General features: G+C 41.6%; 1 protein-coding gene across 5 annotated transcripts in view; it reads left to right on the top strand.

The window, feature by feature from the left end:
• LOC122798540 overlaps positions 1-25,571 on the top strand; it is a 1,608,245-nt gene that overhangs the window by 872,656 nt on the left and 710,018 nt on the right. For all 5 annotated transcript variants that reach the window (XM_044067582.1, XM_044067581.1, XM_044067580.1 and 2 more), the window contains one exon: positions 6,970-7,212. In XM_044067582.1, the coding sequence (XP_043923517.1) occupies positions 6,970-7,212 (243 nt within the window). The remainder of the gene's footprint in view (positions 1-6,969; positions 7,213-25,571) is intronic.

The following is a 25,571-nucleotide window of genomic DNA, read 5'->3' as shown; positions in this document are numbered from 1 at the left end:
TTTCTTACTGCAAGCCCTGGGATATACAGTCAATATAAAAAATCAAGACTGATACCATCCCAAAGAATAACCTTCTTAGGTGCAGAATTGGACACAGTAAAACAGATGGCATTCCTAACTGCAGAAAAACAAGAACAACTTCCTCTCTACTTCTTGGCATTAACAAAGCAGAACAAACTAACAGCAAGGAAAGTACTGCAGGCCTTGGGCTTCATGGCATCCTGCATAATCCTGGTCCCTCATGCCAGACTGCATATGAGAAAGCTACAGTGGTACCTGAAGAATTTATGGTCTCAACACAGGCACAGCCTAGAAACCGAAATACCACTAATTCCATGCCTGAAACAAGAGTTCCTATGGTGGGCTCAGGCATGCCAGTCAACAGGTTTGCCCTTCCACAGCATTCAACCAAGCCAAACCATCACAACGGACGCCTCAGACCTCGGTTGGGGGGCCCACATGCTGGACAAGTGCATACAAGGCTTATGGACTCCAGATCAGCTGCACCTGCACATAAATCAAAAGGAAATGCTGGCAGTAAAACTAGCAATCCAGAATTTCAGACCATTCCTCCAAGAAGGGCAGTTGATAATAAGGACAGACAACACCACAGTCATGTGGTACATCAACAAACAGGGAGGCACTCATTCATACCCTCTATGCCGGATGGCACTGGACCTATGGAATATGGCTCTGAGCTACAACATTCAGTTACAAGCAATTTTTGTACCGGAAAAGAAAACATCCTAGCAGACATATTAAGCAGAACTACCTCGGATGCTCACGAATGGATGCTACACCCGGACATCTTCAAGGTCATCACAAGGAAATGGGGACTGCCACAAATAGACCTATTCACATCCCCACTCAATCACCAGCTCAAGAAATTCTGCACAAGGACGTACCACCCACTTGCTTGGAAGGTGGACTCTCTATCCTTCAGTTGGAAAGGCCTGACAGCATATGCATTCCCACCTCTTCCTTTGATGCACAAGGTGCTATTGAAAATCAAAGAGGAACGTCCAAGGATCATTCTGATAGCTCCAGACTGGCCAAGACAACATTGGTACCCATTACTGAGGAGCATGTCTCGGGGGGAAAATGTGGACACTACCCCTGATTCCTTTGCTGTTAACTCAGAGCGGCTACAACATCCTGCATCCAAACCTGAAAACTGCAGCTGACTGCCTGGAACATTACATAAGAGCAACTAACCCAGATTTATCCCAAAGGGTTAAAGACATTATCCTTGAGGCCCGCAGACCTTCAACAAGAAGGAACTATGCAGGAAAATGGAAAAGGTTTCTCATTTGGAGTACTGAAAGGGGAAAAGATGTGTCAAAGGTAGACATTGCCAACATCCTGGAGTATTTGGCAGAGCTTTTCCATACAGGCCTGTCCTATTCCTCCATCAAGATACATGCATCAGCTATTTCTGCAGAATACAGCTTGATCCCCTGTCTTCTCATCCTTTACTCAGGCAGTTTCTGAGAGGAATTAAAATGTAAAACCTCCTAGGAAACCACCATTCCCAGCATGGGACTTGAACTTTGTGCTAGAAAAATTGACACTCCCCGGTTTCGAACCAGCAGCAACAGCAGATCTTCAACACCTATCCTGGAAAACTGCTTTTCTGCTGGCAATTACCTCAGCAAGAAGGGTTTCTGAGCTACAGGCTTTAATGGCAGTACAACCCTTCCTAATCTTCCATCAAGATAGAGTGTCCATGAGAACAAATCCTACATTTATGCCTAAGGTGGTATCCAGAGTGTCTTTAAACCAGGCTATCCACCTACCTACCTTCTTCCCCAATCCACAGAACAGGGGGGAAAGACTGCTGCATACTTTGGATGTACATAGACAGTTAGCTACTACCTGGACAGAACCAAGGGCAATAGAAAAACTGACCAGCTTCTGGTAGCATATGCAACAGGAAGGGAAGGAAAAGCAATTTCAAAACAGACAATCTCCAAGTGGATAGGAAATTGCATCAGATTCTGTTATTCCTACCATGGAAAGCAAACTCCACAGAACATAAGGCCTCATTCTACAAGGGCTACAGCCACTACCACAGCTTTCTTACGAGGAGTGGCTACCAAGGACATTGTAGAGGCTGCTACTTGGACCTCCGTGCATACATTTGCCAAGCATTATAACTTACCTTTATACTCTAGATCCCGAGCAGGGTTTGCCACTGCTGTTTTGCAAGGGATCCTAACTACACCATAATTTCTTCTTCCTCCTCCCCTAGTTTGGCTATGGTATTCTACCCATTTGTAAGGACTGCAGATGCATCCTTGAAGGACATAGTACAGTTTTGTACCTACCATAAATGTAGATGTCCGAACTGGATAGCATCTGCAGTCAGGATTATCCACCCTCCTTCCCCTCTGTGGTATTCCTAAGGTATTTGCCCATCTAATAGCTAGCTGGGGGGGATCTCTTATGGTGTATTTGTTTGTATATATGTACATACATGCTTATTTTTTGTGTTTGCCTTCTACTATTTGGAAACATTGGCATTTATCCAAAATTTAGCTATCCAAGAGGGCAACTGGCATCTGGGGCAAGAAACACTGAGGAAAATGGCGTCGGCTGATGCCTTTATACCCGAAGAACTGCAGCTATGACGTCGGGTGAAGTGCGACACCAGCCGAGGCCAGACCCAGACTTTGGAATCCGGCCGACCGAAGGGCTGCCTGACGACAGGACAACCCATTTGTAAGGACTGCAGATGCATTCCTGTTCGGACATCTACATTTATGGTAGGTACAAAACTGTACTTTTCACACTCTTCCAAAAATGAGAGGCATGCCAAACCTGCCACAAAATCAAAGGGCAGAGGCACAACTGCAAATTTCAAAGCTCCTAAACATGAGAGCTATACAAAAGGTACCTACACACCAACAAGGTCAAGGTTTTTATTCAAGACTTTTTCTGGTACCAAGAAAAGGAACCGACTGGAGACCCATTTTGGACTTATCCATCCTAAACACATTCCTACTCGTGCCAAAATTCAAGATGCTCACATTACAGCAACTTCTTCCCATGCTGGGCAAGGAGTTTTGGCTGGTAACATTGGACCTCAAGGAGGCATACCTGCATGTCCCAATCAGACAAAGCTGCAGAAGATACCTCAGATTTCTTGCAGGTTCAATCCACTATCAATTCTCTGCATTGCCCTTTGGCTTATCTACTGCGCCCAGAGTATTCACAAAGTGCCTGGCATCAGTGATTGCCTACTACAGACTTCAAGGGATACAAATTTACCCTTATCTGGACGACTGCCTGATCCAAGCGGACAGCAAACGCATACTACTGGAACATTTGGCATATGTGACATGGTTACTGCTTTCTCTGGGATATACCATCAGCAAGGAGAAATCAAGACTAACACCATCTCAGAAAATAACCTTCCTGGGTGCCAACTTGGACACAAACACCCAGATGGCATATCTTACGCCAGAAAAACAAGGGCAACTATCTCAGTACTTCAAAACACTAGCAAAAAGTACCAGGCTTACTGCAAGGAAAATCCTGCAGGCTCTGGGATTCATGGCATCTTGCATTCTTCTAATCCCATGTGCAAAGCTGCATATGAGGAAACTTCAGTGGTACCTAAAAAATCTATGGTCTCAACACAGTCACAGTTTGGAAGCAATTATACCAGTAATTCCATGTTTGCAAAAGGAATTTCTATGGTGGGCCCAAGCATGTCAAGTAAACACAGGCCTTCCATTCTGCAAGCCTCAAGCAAAACAAGTCATAACCACAGATGCCTCAGATTACACCTGGGGGGCGCACATGAAGGACAGGTGCATTCAGGGCAGATGGTCCCAAAAGGAAAACACCTTCACATCAATCAAAAAGAAATGCTAGCAGTAATAAATGCAATTACAGCTTTCAAGGACTTCCTGCATCCAGGACAATTACTGATAAGAACAGACAACACCACAGTAATGTGGTACATAAACAAACAAGGAGGAACACATTCATACCCCTTGTGCAGACTAGCCATGACTCTTTGGAACTTGGCTCTGGAAAGACCAATCGAACTTCAAGCACAGTACTTGCCAGGACTGGAAAACACACTGGCAGACACTCTAAGCAGAAATATGACAGATCCACACGAATGGAAGTTACATCCTCAGGTGTTTACAGAGATAATCCAAGCGTGGGGGAGGCCAGACATAGATCTTTTTGCCTCCCACAGGAACCATCAACTAAAAAAGTTTTGTTCAAGGACCTTTCATCCAAAGGCCTGGAAAATGGACGCCCTTTCATTCAGTTGGACAGCATGGACAGTTTATGCATTCCCACCTCTGCCCCTTCTGCCCAAGGTGCTTTTGAAAGCAAGAACAGACAAACCGAGGATGATACTGATTGCTCCAGATTGGCCAAGGCAACACTGGTATCCACTCCTGAGGAGCCTAACACATACTCCTCCCTGGTCCCTGCCTCTAATGCCTCTCCTACTGACTCAGAACAGCTACAAAACTCTTCACAGTCAGCTGAAAACACTCAACCTCGCTGCATGGAAAATTCCTTGACACCACAACAGTCCCTACTCTCCAAGGAGGTGCAGGATGTCATTTTGGTGGCCAGAAGACCATCTACTAGGAAAGCTTACTCTGCAAAATGGAAGCGGTTTTGCTGTTGGAATGAGAAAAGAGGCCAGGACCCTAGAAAATTGAACTTGCCTCAGGTTTTACAGTACCTTGCTGAACAGTGGACTTTCATTTTCTTCCATAAAAATACATGCCTCAGCCATCTCTGCAGAATTCAACACGGATCCTCCTTTATTCTCTCACCCACTCTTACGACAGTTCCTCAGAGGGGCTAAGAATATAAGACCTCCAGGGAAGCAACCAATACCAGCCTGGGACCTTAATTGCATACTAGAAAAATTAACATTGCCTCCCTTTGAACCTGCTGCCTCAACAGATCTGCAACATTTGTCCTGGAAAACAGCTTTCCTTCTGGCCATCACTTCAGCTCGTAGGGTTTCTGAACTACAGGCCCTCATGGCGGTGCAGCCCTTCCTCATCTTCCATCAGGACAGGGTTTCCCTTCGTACCAACCCATCTTTTATGCCAAAAGTGGTATCCAGGGTAGCCTTAAATCAAGCCATACACCTACCTACCTTTTATCCTAACCCTCAAAACAAAGAGGAGAGGCTGCTTAACACTTTGGACATCCATAGGCAGCTACGTTATTATTTGGACAGAACAAAGTCCTTCAGGAAATCAGAACAACTTTTGTGTCCTATGCCGTAGGGGCTCAAGGGAAACCAGTTACCAAACAGACCATTTCCAAGTGGATTGGCCACTGCATACGGTTTTGTTATTCCTATCATGGGAAATCTGTCCCTACTGGTATCAGATCTCACTCCACCAGGGCCACAGCCACCTCTACAGCCTTCCTCAGAGGCGTTCCTACTAAGGATATTTTGGAGGCAGCCACTTGGAGTTCTGTACATACCTTCACAAAACACTACCACCTACCCTTATATTCCAGAACAAGAGCAGGCTTTGCCACTGCTGTTTTGCAGGGCATTCTGGCTCAACCCAGTTCCTCATAGTACCTACCACCCTATGCATAGCTCTGGGACTCTACCCATCTGTGATTACTGCAGCTGTATGCACGATGAACATAGTACAGTTTTGTACCTACCATAAATGTAGATGTTCGAGTGCTAATACAGCTGCAGTACAGGTTCCTCCCTCCTTCCCCACTTGGTAAAGGCATGGGGCCTAACAACTTCTTCATACCACCTGACTGGGTTATCCTGCTATGTTTTATTTGCTTGCTTACACTGATTTTGCATTACATTGCATTGCCTGCATATGTAGATAAGCCTTATTTATGTATTGCCTTCCTTTTGGGGGCACCTGACATCTGGGGCAAGAAAGACTGAAGAACATGGCGTTGGCTGTGTCTTATATACTCTGGCCTTACTGACGTCAGAAGAGTAAGCGACGACAACCAACGCCGGACCAAGACTTTGGAATTCGGCCGACCGAGGGACCGCCTGACGGCTGAAAACCCATCTGTGATTACTGCAGCTGTATTAGCACTCGAACATCTACATTTATGGTAGGTACAAAACTGTACTTTCTTCATCTGTAAATATGTTGTAAGTAATTGCTATGTTATATTGTTGATCTCTATGTAATCCAGTGTAACTACTGTCTGTTTATTTTAACTGTGGAGCTTTTCTCTCCGGGTCTCCACTGAAAATGGGCCTACGTCCAGTCAGACACTTCCAGTCAACAAATGTGAATAAATTTAAATAATTGGATGTGTAGCCTCAACTTCTGCCTATCTTGTTGAGGCCTCCTTGAGGCTAGAGGTAAATTTTGAATAGGCTAGGCTTGACATGGTCTGCAGACTGATTGCCTAGTACTTACCTGTGAACCTATGAAAATGGAATTGGTATCACATTCAGACACTAGAATAAAAGTCAAGAATTCAAATTATTCAGAATAATAGTAGTAAGAGGGAAGTAAATAGTGTGGGAAGAAATAGCCAGGGAATTGTTATGGCTAGGCTTGTATAGGCCCTAGGGTTGATAGCCTAGTACCAACCTATAAGAGAAACTGTTATTGTGGTTTTAGTATGCATGCTGATTGTGCTGATACACTAAACTGTTACAGTTATGTGCATGTAAAACAAATTGTTTAAACTATACCCATTTAATACAGATAGCCTTAGCAACAACAAATATTTTGCTGAACGTCCCCTTAATTATTAACTGCAGAGTTGTATGTATGTACTTTTAGTGTGATTTGTATATTGACATGTATAAGTCTTTTATCAAATAATTGTAAACTGAAAAGATTGGTAAATGAACAGACAGCTAATCTGCTAAGTTAAATGATGGAATTAGTGAACATTGTGTTTGTTTTAGCTTGTGAATCTGTATTGATACTTATCTTAACCATATGTAGTTGTTTCTTACTGTTTTAGCTCCAAGTATGCAATATTGTAGCAGCTTGTCTTCCCTCACCCCTGAACTGGCAGAGCATCTCATCATGTTCATGATCAAAGAACGCCTGTTACGCCCAAAGACCCTGGAGTTGTTCTTCGGTTGCCAGATCCAGATGCTTGTACTCAACTGCTACCCATATGCCACAAATGAACTATTGCGACAGGTACGGGCCTTCCAGACTCTGAAACATCTCAGCCTCATCTCCTGCCCCCTCATCACAGGTACCTTGTACAGAGTCTTCATTTAACTTTTTCATATAGACTGAATACTTTTTGTGAGTTTTGTATACTAAAAAACTGTAGGTAGATTATTATGTTTAAACTGTTTCTCAGTAAAATGATAAATCTGTGGTCATTATTCAGTTATACTTGTAGACCTAAATCATTTACAGTAATAATTAGCAAGGTCAGCCTTCTGGTAACTTAACAGGGAAATTGCATTAGAACTTTCAAAGACAAAACAATGCTTGTGTAATCAAGTACCTAACTAACAACACTCACAAGCACTAAAAGAATACTGTGGAAATTTTGTCATTAATGTGCCACACATTTCTCACACAAGTTCTTTTGTAATGTGTAGTGTGCATTGTCGCCTCACAGCAAGAGGTTCTCCCATTCGATTCTCGGCTGGAGCGCCTTCTGTGTGGAGTCTGCATGTCCTCCCTGCAGTCGAGTGACGTTTAAAGACATGCAGGTAGGTCCGTGCGTGAATGAGTGTGCCATCTTTGAAGGTTGGGCGTCGGGCTGGCAACTCGGCACCATAAAAAATCCACTGCCAATCATTAGCGGACCGAAGTTCCGCTGTGGTGACCCCTAACCGGGAAAAGCCAAAAGACATTACTTTTAGTGTAATCTGCATTTTGTTAAGTGTTCCTCTGAACATGCAATAATCTGTGTAATGAAATTCATTTTGTATTGTGGTGAGCATTCCCTTTCTTACTGTGGTATTGTTTTTTTTTTTTTTTTTAAGCTGAATTAAGGGACTGAAGAAAGTCTGAAAGATGATTTAAGTAATTATAGCATAATAAAGAATAAAAATGCAATAAAATATTTATTAATGTAGTCAAACCAAATATCACCATGTTACACGTTAAAAACAGTAGAAATGACAGTACATTTTAACATACGCTTATATTCCCATAGTTATTTTCTGTACAAGTCTCTCTGTTTGAATGTAGATGCAAGAAAGGGTTCATAGTTGTAGTTCACAGCCATAACAGAGTTCATATTACTGAAACTATTACTATAGTTGAAGGTAGTGCTCTTCAATGAATCAAAAACTAACCCACATGCTTAAGTATTACCATTACCCTAAACATTAAATGTCACTAAGGGGAGGAAGACCCTTAAAATAAGTTTTATAGTTAAATGACCAGGTTCTTTGAGCTTATTTTCACTCTTGGACTCTAACAAGTTTCTTCTTTTAATTAGATGTTGAGGCAGATGATCCTTTTTAAACATCTTTATTAAATTCACACATTTTGAACAATTACATGGGTACACATACAGGCAGCAGCAGTGGTTCAGTGGTTAGCGTTGTTGCCTCACAGCAAGAGGTTCTCCGGTTCGATCCTCGGCTAGGGTGCCTTCTGTGTGGAGTCTGCATATCCTCCCTGTGGTCGCGTGGGTTTCCTCCAGGTGCTTCGGTTTCCTCCCACATCCCAAAGACATGCTGTAGGTGGATTGCACGCTAAATTGGCCCTATGTGTGAATGTGTGCGTGTGTGTGCCTTCTGTGGAAGGTTGGGTGCCGGGCTGGCAACTGGACACTGTAAAACTCCATATGCCAATCATGAGTGGACAGATGATCTGCTGTGGTGACCCCTAACCGGGAAAAGCCGAAAGAAGAAGAAGACATGGGTACACATACAGTTATAGAAACAAAAGAAGTAAACTTTTAGATTTCTCAGTAGTTTCATTTATTATACATCCATCCATCTACAGACCCTTTTTTCCCATTTTTGCACACGGGGTCAGGGTGCCATTTCAGCAGTGACAATCGCCTATTTATTGTACATATATATATTTTTATTTTTCAACAAATTAACTTTAATTGCATTACAAAACTTGTTCATGTCCTGCGTTCTCTTAAATTTCAGTCCTTCTCCTGCTGAGCGTTTTTCTGCTTGTATTGTTCCCATAAATTCTTATAGTTCTCATGCAGTACATGTGCCATACTAATTGCTCTTTTTAAACATCAGTTTCTGTTCTAGACTCAGGAGAGCTGATCTTTCACTTAGCACTCATATAACCCTTTCTTTTCCCTATACTGTGTTATCAATCCCTGGAAGAGAAGGCAGTCTGTAACTTGACACTTAAACTTCAGTTTGACTTTATCCCTCTTTATTACCTTTCCCTCCATGGTTATTTGCTCCAAATACCTTGGTTCCATCCTGTGCTAAATTTCTCCAATAAATTCTTGCCTCAGTCCCTACTTATCATATTTGGTAAAATCTCATTTCTCCACCCCATTATGGCTTATTTCTTGCTATATGGCCTGCTGCTTTATAACTATAATATTCTGTATTTGATTGTTAACAATTGGAAGATTATCAAGGGGAATGCAGATATTTTTAAAGTTCTCGGAGAGAAACCGAATTTTGTTTTTAGGAACACCTATAACATCAAAAGGGCTTTAGAAGGAACCTATCCCCCTACCATCAACACTCGCTTTAGTAATAAGGGTGTTTTTCCCTGTTACAACTGTAACATGTGTAGGTTTTTGTCTGTAGGACCATTAATTGTCATTGAATCCCTTGACAGGACTTTTCAAGTTCCCGAATATGTCAACTGTTGTTCTAAGGGAATCATTTATATTGCGTTATGTTGTTCATGTCCAGCGTTTTACGTTGGAATGACGACAAGGTGTCTTAAAACACGTATTCGTGAGCATGTTTACAGTATTAAAACACACGACCCTTCAAATGCCTTATTTAGACATTCAGTTGTGTGTGTAAATTTTACTAAATTTTTATTTACCGTTGCTGAGGTTTGTAAATCAGATCTGAGAGGGGGGGATTTTAGGAACTTCGTTGAACAGAGGGAAGTTTTATGGCAGATCAGGTTAAAATCTGACCAGTTCCCCGGGTTAAACGAGATAATAAACATCAAATGTTTCTTACGGAACAGCAAATTAAGTATAGACAAAAGTATCATTTCAACCATGTTCATTTGATATGCACTAGCACTTTAAACTTAGGTTTTTAATCAATGTGTATTTTTTTCATTGGATAATTGTTTTATTGGTGTACTATTTAAGTGATGTGTTTTTTTGGTTTTTAAATGTATTCTGAAGAAGTCTCCTGACGAAAGCGTTGATTAAATTGGTAATACGCTATTTCCTTGTGGTCTACAGTTTTGTTCCAGCAACTTTCTTAAGCATTTGTCTCCTTGCCTTGGCTTTTTTCCTGTTTTTTGGTCTTTTTTTATTCTGTATGGCTGCTCCTGCTGTCTTTAAGAGCAAGCATCGAAAATCTTACCTGCTTCTTCTTGACCCTGCCCACCTTTTTCATCATCCTGCCTTTCCATGATGGTTTGTAACCTTCTGTTTGTGTTATGTGTACGAGCCTTAACTGTATAACTGTAAAGTAGCATTTCAAATCAGTTAATCCTAAACTACCTTGTTCTATGGAGAGAAGTGGCTTATTCCATTTCTTTCTTCCCTTTCCTCTCCCAAACAAATTCCTTCCTTAAACCAATGTTGAATATGGTCCACAACTTCCTTGGTTGATAATGAAATGCCTAACCTATATATATATATATATATATATATATATATATATATATATATATATATATATATAAAACTAAAGGAACTAGAAACACTTTCAATGCTTGTATTTTACTGTCCATATCCATAACCAAGAGCTTTCCACTTTTCAGTGTGTATTATCTTTTGTTTAGTGTCTTCCCACATATCACTAGTTGTCATAGTAGAATAATTTTTAATGCATACACCAAAATACTTTATCTTATCATGCCCCCACAGATACATGGGTAATGCTGAATCAGTTCATGTGTGGGACATAGTTTATCATTACAGCCTTTGTTTTATCTTCATTTATTTTATATCCTGAAAAGAAATGAATTTGTATCAAAATGTTCTGCAATACTGGCATGTCCTTTCCTGGATTTAGCAAGTGCAAAATAATACCGTCTGTGAGTAAAGCTAACTTCTTCAACAGCATACCAGTTACATTTTTGAACTTGTCAGATCCTTATTTTTTGCCAGTGTCTTTAAGTACAAAGTAAGTAACAAAGGAGAAAGAGAAGATGCCTGCCTGGTTCCTCCGTTCAAACACAACTTGTCAGAAAGGAACCCACCACATTAATTCTTGCCTTTGATCCTGCATATATTTCCCTGACTAACACTATTATTCTGTCAGGGAATGCAAATGCTAACATTGCCTTACTCATAAAAGCCCAGCTGACTGTTGAATGCTTTCTCTGCATCAAGACCCCAAAACAAAAGCAACATTTTCTTACAATCTGCTTCCCTCTGGGTCATCATTGTTCTATTAATATTGCCAAATATTTGTCTGTCCTCCAGAGTACTACACTAATCTATATCTGTCAATGTTAGCAATGCCTTTGACAACTTAATATAGACATAAACATTCTGTAATCATAGTGTAAAAGTGAAATTGGTGTATAGAAAGTTGGGTCTGAACTCTGAAGAGTCTTTACCCACCTTAGTTAATACACACACCACAGCTTTCTTCCAAGATGCTGGTACTGTCCCTCCTTTTAAGATTTAGTACAACAAAACATTCCAGATCTCTTATCACTTTCTTCCTTCCTAATGTCCGGACTTCTTCTGCAGTCTGAAGTCAGTGATTTTTCCATCTGTTTTGAAGTAGGTCTTAGAGATCCAAACCCTTTAAAAATATCTTTGGCAGTTTATCACAGAGGATTAATGCTGTGAGCTGCGAACATGTTTTGTCCAGTAGTGTTCAGGGTTTGATTTGACTCAGTCACTTAGACAGTACTCCTGGGTCACTCATGATAAGAAGTTTATGCCTTAGGGAATTTACCTGATTAACAAATTTGTGAAATAAAATAAAAAGTAAGTAATAATCATATCTCCGAATTGCATTTTATGTGTGTATTTTTTAGATGTATGTGAACTGAGGGGGTGGAGCTAGGAACTAAACCTTCTATTTAAGGTGTAAAATAAAACATTTCAGAGTTTTACTGGAAAGGCTCACCCAGATTCTGCTACAGTTTTCTGTGAGGGAAAGGTTAGTTTACTTTTTATTTGTTGTGTTTTGTATTACTTTATTGCCTTTTTCTATTTTGTATACTGTGATTTTTTTTCTTTACACTGTGTTTTACTTGTATTCTACTTTTAACTGCATACTAAAACTTGAAAAGAGACCACAGCTCTGTCTCTTGTGAGTCAGACAGAAATTAGAAGAGGTCAGTTATGGAGTCACACATAAGTTACAACAGGTCAGCTAAGGTTAATCATCTGTGAACTGAGGGGGTGAAGCTAGGAACTAAACCTTCTATTTAAGGGGTAAAATAAAACATTTCAGAGCTTTACTGGAAAGGCTCATCCTGATTCTGCTGCAGTTTGCTGTGAGGGAAAGGTTAGTTTGCTTTTTATTTGTTGTGTTTTGTATTACTTTATTGCCTTTTTCTATTTTGTATACTGTGATTTGTTTTCTTTACACTGTGTTTTACTTGTATTCTGCTTTTAGCTGCATACTAAAACTTGAAAAGAGACCACAGCTCTGTCTCTTGTGAGTCAGAACATTTTCCCACCCTCCCACCTGGTTACGCCACTGTCCTTCTAGTTGCCTGCCCCTTATGTTAATTTGACCATATATCTCATTTCCTCTCTGCTTTTACTGGCTGGTGTGAGTAAGCACAAAATTATCATTTTGTGAAGTCACTCCCTTTCAACTATTTAAATTTATTGGCCATCCTACTGTATTCCATAGTACCAGAATACAAAAGTGACCACCCCCTTTCAATTTATTTTGCTTTTTTAAAAATAGTGACTTTGCACTAAAACATAACATTTAGACAGGTAAAACTTAAGTTACCTACTTTCACGTCTCACTCCACTAGTGCACACTTCAGTGTTTAGGATACACCATTTTTTTCATCTAACCTTTAAGGATCTATTGCAAGACCACCAGTTATTGTAGAGCCCACATTCTGCCTCTCAGTAGTCATCTTGGGATTAGTGCTTCTGTTTTCTCCTGGTGAGAGAAGGAATGCAGTTACATTATTTCCTGGAGACTGCTGATCACCAAAAAGCTTAAAAACTGCTTTATAGGTGACGGCATAGAATCTGTGCTTATATTCTGATCCTGGTGAGAGTAGGAGCAGAGTACACTGATTCCTGACTCTTTCTGGTTGGAAAATTAGTGTCTGTACTTGACATACCTGATTGGTCTGGTTGCTCTTCGAGGCATCTACCAGAAAAAGGCTACAAGCCTGCATACTCTTGCATCATCTGGGACAAGACTGTGGATCACCAAACAGGCCATGGCCTGCTTCTCTTCTTGGGATTGGTGCTAAAATCAGCTAGTTTTAGCTAGAACTAGCCAGTTTTTTAAGTTTCAGCACTCAAAACTGTTTCCTTGTGCTCACCACTTGCTCAGAACTCATTGTAAGCACTAAATAAACTACAAATTACTACAGCACTCAACGTTTCTCACTTGTCAAGAGGAAGACAGTTCTTAGTACTTAAATTAATAAGCACCTATCCAGACATGTCCACGGGTCAGCTCCCGGTGTTTTTTCCTGTCCACCTGATGAATCTGGGAATCTTGGGGAAATGTAGCAATTGCCTCATGTACACTGATAAGCCTCTCCTCCTACCACCCAACACTACAACCTGTGAGAGATGAGTTATATAGCTAAACTGGAAGCCAAGCTTTTTCCAGCCAAGACTGGACTAGAGAGTCAAGAGGAGAAGGTTAATACCTGCACCACACCACACTCAACACACAGTCCTTCAAAACCCACACAGCACACACACACACATTCACGGAGGCTCTCAATAAAAATTTGCCCAAGCAACAGAGACCTCCCAAGATGAAATGCAGACAACCACCACCCCCCAACACTACCCAAATGAAACACAACCCACAAAATCATTGTACCACTCACCCTCAGCCCATAAGGCAAAACAACGTACCCAACACACTAGTCATAGGTGACTCTGTAGTCAGGCACACTGATGTCCCACTCACCAGGCTAAACATGGAGAAAGTTACTGTCATCTGCCTGTCTGGTGCCAGGATCCGCCACATAACACATGCACTCAGGTCACTCCACAACAAGTACAAATACGACTCTGTCATTGTCCATGTTGGTGTGAATGACCTTAGAAATACCTCCCTAGACTACATGAAAAGAGACATGGATGAGCTGTTGGATCTTGTAGCCCAGGCAGGAATGACCCTAGCCCTGAGTGATATCCTGCCATCACCCAGAATTATACCACAGTACAAGGACAAAATGATTGACTTCAACAATTGGCTAAGCTTCTGGTGTCATTTTAATGCTTTGCCAGAGATGGCCTGCACCTGTCACCCCTGGGATTCCAGATACTGGCTAAGGCTCTTGCCACCCCTAAAGTGCCTTTTTAGCCGAGGTTCAAATGCTAAATTTATCACCGTAACAGGTACAAGCAAGCAAACTCTGAGGGTAATGCTACTCCATGCTAGAAGTCTAAACCTCAAAATGCACTCACTCAAGGCACTCCTTAAAATAGAGAACATCGACAACTGTGCAGTGACAGAGACATGGTTCAATGCTCCAGAGAGCACCCCTGCATTACCAGGCTATAATTCATACCACACCTTTCGGCCACCTAACCTGGACCAAAACACTAAAGGCAGAGGCATGTCCATATTCATTAAGGATATCCACACCTCCAGGCTAGTTGCTCAACATAATGCATCCGAAATTATTCAAGTGCAACTAACACTGGGCAAGACTGCAGTCCAGGTTGTAGCTTGTTACAGACCCCCCACCATGCCCCAGGATTCCCACTCTTCATTTCTTAAGATACTGGAAAGTATTAAGGTACAACCCAATACCTTAATTATGGGCAATTTCAACTACCCCACCATCAACTGGGAAAATTAATCATGTACCAACTCATTCGCTCAACATTTTCTGGAATTTATAAATTCTAACGCCTTGGATCAGCTTGTCCACACACCCACCAGGGGCAGCAATATCCCTGGACCTGGTCATTGCCAGTATGAGTAACCGGTGTTCCATGCCAGAGGTCAACTCCTCACTGGTCAGATCTGACCACAAGTTAATCACCCTAGACATCCATATCCCACCCCCACTCCCCCATTAAGGAAACCACCATCCAAAACTACTAAAGTCAACTTCATGCTTCTTAAGACAGAAGTGGCAAACTACATGACACCCATGCCAACGTAAAATAGAGGTACAACTGCTGAATCTTACACAAATGCACTGTATAAGCACATAAACAAGTGCATGGATTGTGCCATGCCCAACAGAACCAAGATGCTATCCTCCAAAAAAAGGAAGCCAATCTGGTGGTGCCCTGCCATAAACAAACTCTACGACAGAAGGAAGAAGCTGTTGCAAAAATGAGTAAAATCTCATGATTGGAGAAACTCCCTGGTCAGCCTCAGCAAGAAGCTGAGATCCCTCATAAAATCCTCTAAATCCATTTATGAAAATAAAATTGCCACTGATTCGGAAGACAACCACAAAGCACTCTACAGCTTTGTCAAGAATCTCAGTGGCAGCACTCAGATCTGCTCTGAGCTACAGCATAATGGCAATAAATATACAGAACCAACTGATATTGCCAACATCCTGGCAGATAGTTTCAATGCTAACTTTACCCCCCTCTCACCCTCCAAAGGGCCCATCTTAAAAATGGAAGACTGCAAAGTCCCTGTAATCATGGATGAACAAGTAAAGACTGCACTCTCCAAAGCCAAGACCACAGCATCCATGGCACCAGAAAACATCCCAGGCTGCATACTGCACTTACTACAGAACGAACTGGCACCCCACCTAAATACCAAGTTCAGTCATAGCCTCACCTCAGGATATGTGCCTTCTGAATAGCACACAGCGACGGTTATCCCACTCCACAAAGGGGGTGCCAACATGAACCCCGGAAACTACCGCCCCATTAGCCTGACGAGCCTGGTCTGCAAGGCCATGGAATGTATCATCTTGGAGCTTATAAACAAAGACATAGGTAACCTCCAAACCCTGGACCCCACTCAGTTTGGGTTTGTAAAAGTTAGATCATGTCTACTAAACCTGATTGACTTCTTTGAAGCAGCCACTAGAGCCGTAGAGGACAAAGTAGTGCACACAGCCTATCTTGACCTCGCCAAGGCATTTGATACCATCCCCCACGCTGGAATTATAGATAAACTCACTAAACTGGGCATAAATGCCTATGTCACAAGATGGGTGGCCAACTGGCTCACTGACAGAACCCACACAGTAAAAGTAGCCGACTCCAAGTCCGACTTCAGACCAGTGATGAGTGGAGTACCACAGGGTTCAGTCCTGGGTCCTCTCCTGTTTGGCATCTACTTCTCTGAAGTGCAGGCCAACACAGAAGGTCTTTGGCTAACAAAGTGTGCAGATGACTGCAAACTGGGAGCCATAATAGAATCACCTAATGATGTAGACATTCTACAAAAGGGCCTCACAGAGTCAGATGCTTGGTGTCAAAGTCATGGCCTCAAGCTCAGTGCCAAGAAGAGCATTGTCATCCCCTTTGGGAAGAACTCGGTACCCATGAACTACCACATAGGCAGTAGCTCACTGAACATTGAAAGTGTGATAAAAGACCTTGGGACACAGATGGACAGTAGTCTCTCCTTTGATAACCACATCTCCACAGTAGTCAGGAAATCCTTCTAAGTGGCACACCTCATTACAAAAGAGTTCTCCTCTAGAAAAAAGGAGGTCATTGTTCCTCTTTACTCATCCCTCATCAGACCCATTATAGAGAACAGTGCCCCGTTTGGCATGCATCTCACAAGACACCTACAACAATTGGAAAGGCCACAGAACTACCTCACTAAGAGGATTACTGGCTTCAAATAAATGCCATATGCAGACCGTCTCAAAAAAAAAAAAAACTCCAGCTCTACTCCGTCGAATATGACCTACTCAGAGGGAATCTCTGCTTAACATACAAAGCTATGTCAAACCCAGAGCTGTTGGACATGCTACACTTAAAGAAATCCCAGTCTCTCCGAACCACACGCTCCAGGGACCTAAACCTTGTCACCACAATAAACAGAACATGCTGGAGGGATAGATTCCTGTCCCAGAGACTTCCCATACTCTGGAACAAACTACTCATTCATGTCAAGCAGAGCTTCTTATTGGCCCTCTTTAAGAAATATCTTGACGACTGGATGGGAAATAGAAAATTCACCCCGGGGATCACTTCTGCAGCACTGCTTGACAGGGGCACAGGAAAATAATTTTCTTGGGTGGCGAAAGCCAGGGAATCTTTTTGGCTAGGCTTATATAGGCCCCAGGGTCGATAGCCTAGTACCTGCCTATGTTTTGGCCCCTACCAGTCTTTGACCATTTGGCTTTACCCAAGACCCAACTAGCCCATGAATTCTCCTATCTTGCACCCAACATCGACCCCATGGGGTCCCCTTTTCTAGTAAGAAAAGACTTTATTGATAATCTCTCCTTTTGCCAAGCATTGTGAGCAAGAGTGAAAGGGTGGTAAACCACTGATTATAGAGCCTTACTAATACCACATAGGTTAATTCATTCCTACATCCTGCTTAACTTAGCATCCCACATAACACAGACAGAGAGCCTACACCTTCCATTTGTCATATCAGTATCCAACCTCTTTGCCAGGCACTGGAGTTAAGTCAGATGTCAGTAACCCATAACAGTGGTTGCCTCAGATTGCTCGTAATTCAGCTATTACCACCACCTTACTGGCTGATGATTGATGTATGGTGCCATTTTCCATCAGAGCTGCACAGCACCATCTTTCCACCCTCTGTGCTCATTCCTGACTGGGGCACATTGCTGTCCTTGGCTAGCTGTTATTCCTGGAGAACTTTGATTGTTAGGGCCATCTCACCTGAACTTCATCCTGTAGGTGCTCCAGTAATGGGCATATACTCACCCATTCTTCCACTGGTATGAGTGCCAGCCCAAAGCCAGTCACTCACTCCTGCCTGATAGGCTCCTCTGACACATCAAACCCCTCTCCTCAAATTTAAGTTGTTGGAGCTGCATTCTTATGGGTCATAGAGCCAGCTGTAGTTAGTGTTTTATTGTCAAAATTATGAAGCATGCAGATTGTACTATATATGAGTAGCATTTAAAGGTTTGCTGTGTTTTGGATTTTTTCCCATCCAGTTTTTGAACTCTCTGTAGTACCAAGGTACCCTAATTAGGATGTGAATAGTCTACTAATACTAAGACCAGTGCTTTTGTTCTGGTTTGCTTCATCTTAATCTCTCACCAGCATTTTTACATATTATCTTAAGACTTAAAGGAATTGCTTTGCTCTTACTGTGGACTCTGTAATACGTTCTTGAAATGAATGCACTAGGAGTGTTTTAACAGGTGTAAATGCATCATTTTCTTACTTTTTTGATTGTGGAGTACAGCGAGGGAGAGATTTTGTTGAGTCCAGTGTTATTCATTCTTTGTATGCTACCCTTAACAGAGTTCATTAAAAGGGGAGTTTTGTGTCATCATGGTTGTGGAGATGTCTGTCTTGACTTCTTCACTCAGGAGCATGTGTGACCTTAAACATTCTTTTGGATGATCTGGATGCCGTGTTTAGTGGTTCAACTTTATTGAAATTCAATACATGCACATCTCTTCTTGTCTCTTCATATTACATTAAGGGATTGCTAGCTCCTCCCTTGCCTTGCACGTGTAATCTAAAATGCAAAATTTAGGACTGATCCTTGATGATAAATTGGCATTTTGAGATGAATTGTCAGTGAGAGCCAAGTTATGTTGTCGTCATCTGAGTAGTATCACCTGTATCAAGTAGATTATTCAACCAGTAGACCTTTGTGTGATAGGGGTCATATTGTGGTCTCTTCATGTTTGAACACTGCAGTGCCCTTTATCTGGGGCTACCCAATACTAAGATTAATCAAACATAGTTATTGCAGAACTTGTCTGTATGTTTGCTTACTACCACAGATTGTTATCACCATATTATCCTTATGCCATGTGGTCTGCACTGGCTGCCTGTATTTTTGTATAGTTTTTAAGAACTTTGTGTTTGTTTTTTGACTTTTGGTGACTTGAATTTTTACTACTTTGCAGAGCTGCTGGTTCTCTGTCACCCATATAGGCTGTTTGACTCAGCCATCCTGAGTCTGCTGGTGCTTCCTAGAGCGGGCTGGGAAGTTCTGGTATAAAGTCATTTCATTTCACGTGGCACATCTTTGGAATCCAGTACTTTCATTTCACGTGGCACATCTTTGGAATCCAGTACTATATATATATATATATATATATATATATATATAAATATATACACACCGTGTCATTCTTTTTTTTCTCTTTGAAGTTATATGCTTTTAAGTACTCAAAAGCTTCCACTGTGTTTTCTTTCTTTGGTTGTACTGGTGACTTTGTTATGTGTTACCCTCCTGGAGAAGATAAGTGCATGTTTAGTTTCTTTGTTGCTTTTGGTTGACTATTAGGTGGCAGGCAAGAATTCTGGATACAGCATCAAAAATGTGCTGCATATGGTTTCTTCTTTGATATTACCGTAGGCTATCCCTTAATATGTACTACAGGACATTTCTGCAGCAAAAAAATTCCACCACCAACATTAGAGAAAGGCTGTCTGGCGATTGTCTTTTGCTGTACTCAGCTTGACCTCAGGGTACAGGCAGGCAGCTTTGCTACATGTAACACAATGAAACATTCTAGCTGCTTTCATGGCAATATATTGTGATTCCATGGCAGAAAATTATGATTTTGAAAACACTGTTAAAGCAGTTAAACTCTTAGGAATTTTTCATAGGGATTCATACAGTCTCTGTTGCATTAAATACTGGAGAGGGAACATTTATTAAGATGCAGACTGTATTGTACTGTATATTTTACTTAAATTATTTTTTGCTGACCTCAGGTATGGGGATTTGCAAGTTGCCCACACCATTCATTTCAGCTAAAGCTTAAGAGTTGGTCATGGGATCCTAATGCCTTCATATTGTGCATGTATTAATGCCCTATCATTTTCCTCTCTTACCCCCCCCCCCCCAGTAAATGCAAGGACGATGTATGAAAACATCAAGTGTGTTTGCACCTTTACATTTACACACTTACCTGACCCACACAGGGGTATTTTATATATCTGTCGACTTGCAATCCTGTGGTGGGGTAAAAAACTGTCAGGCTATCCTTTCTCAGGTGGAAGGTGAACACTTATTTCCGGTCACATCCACCTGGCCCTCTTGTGACAAGGTAATTAATTGAGCCGAGGCTGCATACATATCAAATAGTGACGTCTCTGTCCAGAACCAGACCAGTATTCCAAATTATTTCTGCCAAAGATTTCTCTGTGGTATCATTATTTCTTTAAAATGAATATCTTGCATATACTAGTGAGATATTCCTATGTTGTATCCTGTTTCCTTATTTAATCATAAGCTGATATTTTAATAAAAGTCACTTTTTTTTTTAAACTTATAGGTATATGGGAATTTATTTTTGTTATTGCATATTGTGTGTTCCTCCATATAGAATGATCCGTCTTTTTTTTTTTCTTCAAAAATATTTTTATTAGTTTTAAAACTTTTGCAAAAAAGAAATGAAAATAAATACAAGATAAGGAACTTATAAGGTACATCAAACCAAGAAAAAGAAAGTAAAGTACATTCTAAATTAATACAAACAGTTAACAACAAGTTTTGATTTATAGACAAGCAGTTATTGTAACAAGTACCTTGCTGCTGAACGGGTAAAACATTCACTAGAGTGTCCCAGAAAAACATAATACAAATAGAAATCAGGCCTCCCAAGAGGAGGATAACTTTAATCAGATAACATACTATTATATAAAGTATAAACTATTAACTATTTTGGGGGTACACCACCTAAAGTAAACTATACATGTCCTAAAAACCTATTTACACCATAATTATAATATATTTACATCATGGATGTTAGAGGACCTCTCCGAATAAAATGACATAAGACAATTAGTAAAGTGTAATGTTTACATTATCAAATACTTTTGGACCATACCTAGTACAAAAAGGATCCAGCTTGGAATGCAATCCGGAATAAGTAAAATCCAGCAAATTTTTTTCTTATAGAATGATCTCTGTCTTACCAGACATAGTGGTTGGATTGGGTAATTTGAGATCAGTTCACTACACAAGTCTACAAATTTAACGTAAAAATGTATAACTACTACTTGCATACACCTGACACCTAAGTCCCTCGATGTTCTTCGTGTTTCACTGTTGCAGTCATCACATTTGGGTTATTCCTGCCAGGGTAGCCCTCAATCGGCCCGAATACCAGAGGCTTAGTATTTCTGCGTTGGTTGCCATCGCTCCAGGGCTGACGTCCGGTCGTCAGTAGTATAAAATAAGGCAGCCGATGCCATTACATCAGTCTTTCTTGCAGACGAGCCCGAAACAGAAGCAGTTTGCACGAGTACCAGTCGGGCACTACCTGAGTTTTCATTTTCTGAATTGAAGTTGAAATCTTCTAAAGCTAAGTACCCCGTTGGGGATTTTTTTTCTTGCTCTAACCAATGTCAGAAAAAGTTAACAATTGTCTCGCCTGTGGAAAGCAAATACCACACAGAGACTTTCATTCGTCCTGCATCACTTGCTTAGGCCCAGACCACGATGTCCCCCGCTGTCACTTTTGTGCTTTGTTGAATGCCAGAACTATATTTCATTGGGCCCTTATTATAGCTAGATATTTTCACTCTTCTTCTTCTTCTTTTGGCTTTTCCCGGTTAGGGGTCACCACAGCGGATCACCTGTCCGCTCATGATCGGCAGTGGCATTTTACTATGTTGAGTTGCCAGCCCGTTGCCCAACCTTCCAGAGAAGGCGCACACATGCACACACTCACACCTAGGGCCAATTTAGAGTGTCTGATATGGCTTCAGTAAGCCATCCAACAGCAGATCTGAAAAACCGTAAGGATAAAGACAGAGACAGATTGCACAGGTCCAAACCTACCAACGACACTTCCGTTAAGCTAGTCGTCTGATGTTCTTCGTGTTTCACTGTTGCAGTCATTACATTTTGGTTATCTGCTTGCAGGTAGCCCTCATTCGGCCTGATTATCAAAGTCTTGGGTTCTGCTTCGGTTGCTTTCTCGTCTTCCATGATGTCAGGTAGTCAGGGGTATAGAGTATGCAGCCGACGCCATTACATCAGTATTTCTTGCCATGCGGTGCCTGAAGCAGAAGCAGTTCGCAAGTGCCGGTTGGCCGAAGTCTTCAACTAAGCTAAGTACCCCGTTGGGGATCCTTTTTCTTGCTCTAAACCGATGTCAGTAAAAGTTAATAATTGTATTTCTTGTGGAAAGCAAATACCTCATACCTCTGCAAGGCTGTGGAGCGCATCATCATAGAACTCATTAACAAAGACATTGGGAACCTCCAAACACTTGACCCGATCCAGTTCGTTTTTGTTAAGGGCAGATCATGCCTACTAAACCTGGTTGACTTTTTCGAGACAGTCACCAAGGCTGTAGATGAGGGGAAGGTAGTTCACACAGCCTACCTTGACCTTGCCAAGGCTTTTGACACCAGTCCCCACTCAGGAATTATAGAAAAACTCACCAGCCTGAACATAAACCCCTACGTCATGAGATAGGTTGCCAACTGGCTTACAGACAGAACTCACACGGTAAGAATAGCAGGCTCCAGGTCCGACTCTAAACCAATCACAAGTGGTGTCCCACAAGGCTCGGTCCTGGGACCCCTACTGTTCGGCATATACTTCTCAGAAGTACAGGCAAACACAGGAGGACTATGGCTAACCAAGTTCGCCCATGACTGCAAACTGGGAGCCATAATTGATTCGCCGGCTGACACGGATATTCTCCAAAAGGGCCTTACTGAGATGGACACCTGGTGTCAAAGTCATGGTCTCAAGCAAAATGCCAAAAATTGCATAGTCATCCCGTTTGGGAAAAACAAAACACCCATGAATTGCCACTTAGGTGGCAACCCCCTTAATACAGAAGAGGTCTGGGGACCCAGGTAGATAGTAATCTCTCCTTTGACAATCATATTGCTAAAGTAGTTAGGAAATCCTTCTATGTAGCCCATCAAATTACTAAAGGGGTAGCATATAGAAATAAAGAGGTTATAGTGCCCCTCTACTCATCAGTCATCAGACCCATCATAGAGTACAATGCCCCATTTGGGATTTACCTCACAAGACACTTCCAACAGCTGGAAAGGCCACAAAAGTATCTCACCAAGAGGATTACTGGCCTCAAACATATGTCCTATGCAGCCCGACTGGAAAAACTCCATCTGTACTCAGTCGCATATCACTTACTCAGAGGTGATCTCTGCCTAACTTACAAAGCCATGTCCATCTCAGAATTGATGGACATGTACCACCTAAAGAAATCCAAGTCACTGCGAGCCACTCACTCTAGTGAGCTAAACCTCGCCACAACAATAAATAGAACATGCTGGAGGGATAGATTCCTGTCACAGAGACTCCAAATGCTTTGGAACAAAATTCCTAACTACATTAGGCAGATCCCCTCACTAACACTGTTCAAGAGAAACCTTGACGAGTGGATGGGTAACAGAAAATACACCCCTGGGATCACTTCATTGGCTTTTCTTGACAGAGGCTCAGTTAAGTAGTCAGTGGGGCGGCGAAAGCTGACACACACTGGCTAGGCTTATAAATGCCCTCGGGCAGATAGCCTAGTAACTACTTATGAACCTATAAAGATTTTTATTCATACTGCATTCCTTGCTTAGGCCCAGACCATGACGTACCTCACTGTCGGTTTTGTGCCTTATTCAATCCTCGAACTATTCATCGTCGGTTCATTTTTGCATCTAAATATTTTGGTACTCAGTTCAACTATCCAGAAATGGCTTCGGTAAGCCGCCTGACTACTGACATTCCAAAAAAATGCAAAGATAAAGACAGAGACAGACCGCATAGGCACAAAGCTGCCGACGACACTTCTCCTAAGCTAGTCGTCAGTTCGCCGGTACTCAGTGAGGCACTTTTGCAGCCCCTGATACCTGCTACTTCAGATTTGCAGGCCTCTACTGAGACCCGTTCGGAGTTCGGTATGCCACGGGATGCTTCTTTGAACAACATCAAAACCCCCAGAAATTCTGGATAGGTATCAACAAATTACTGCACCCAGGTAACTCCAAAACACCCACACCCTCAAACCTCACTCAGACCTCCCCAAATCAAGTTGCTGATGCATTTAACTCATTTTTCAAAGATACTATTACTTCCCTAGCTTCATCCCTATCCCCGCCATCCACGCAAGCACCCAACTCCCTAAACGATAATACCCCCTCATTTAAACTTCAACCAGTCTCAACAGATCTCATTCATAAATTACTTACCAAGCTAAAACCTTGTACCCCTTCAGCTGACCTCATTCCAGCAGAATACCTGCAGATTGCAGCCAAACCACTGGCCTTCCCTGTCTCTATTTTAATAAATCGTACCATAACAGAAGGCTGTATCCCAACCCTTTGGAAAGTCTCTCATATCATCCCATTACATAAGGGTGGTAACGTAAATGACCTCTCTAACTTCCGTCCCATAGCCTTACTTTCCCTTTAGCAAAAATCATGGAAAGATGTATACATAGGCAATTACTTAATCACCTCCTCCAAAACAATCTCCTAGCAGACTGTCAACATGGTTTTAGACCTTATCACAGTACTACTACTGCTCTCTTGTCTTTCACTGACCATATTAATAAAAATCGGAATAACAACTTACTGTCCTCTGCTCTATTCTTAGACCTCTCTAAAGCCTTTGATATGGTCAACCACACTCTCTTACTTAACATCCTGAAATCTTTTGCTTTGGACTCTCAGGCTATTCATTGGTTCTATTCCTACTTAGAAAATAGACAACAAGCAGTGCTATGGGAAAATCACTTATCATCTCTTCTTCCTATCAAAATAGGTGTACCGCAAGGCTCAATACTAGGACCTCTCCATTTTTCTATTTTTATAAACGACCTAAATAACTCCCTTCCTCAGTCAATCTGTATTCAATATGCCGATGATTCAACACTCATATGCTCAGCTTCTTCCATAAATGACCTTCAAAATATCACTCAAAAAGCTTTCACAGCAGCTGAAAACTGGTTCCAACAATATTGCCTCTTACTGAATCCAAAAAAGACTAAACTTTTACTTTTCGCTCCATCACATAAGTCATCCTCTCTCACCTTCAATATATCCTCTAACAATGGCACCATAATATCCCCTGATCCTACGACCAAACTTATTGGTGTCACAATAGACCACAACCTCAACTTTGATTCCCATATTAACTTAACTATCAAATCAATCAATAGGATACTTGGATCTCTCTACAG

The sequence above is a fragment of the Protopterus annectens genome, chromosome 3.part1 (genome assembly GCF_019279795.1).
Source record: "Protopterus annectens isolate FY-2018-M chromosome 3.part1, PAN1.0, whole genome shotgun sequence".
In the NCBI taxonomy this organism is placed as follows: domain Eukaryota; kingdom Metazoa; phylum Chordata; order Ceratodontiformes; family Protopteridae; genus Protopterus; species Protopterus annectens.
This window is presented reverse-complemented; position numbering and strand designations above follow the sequence as displayed.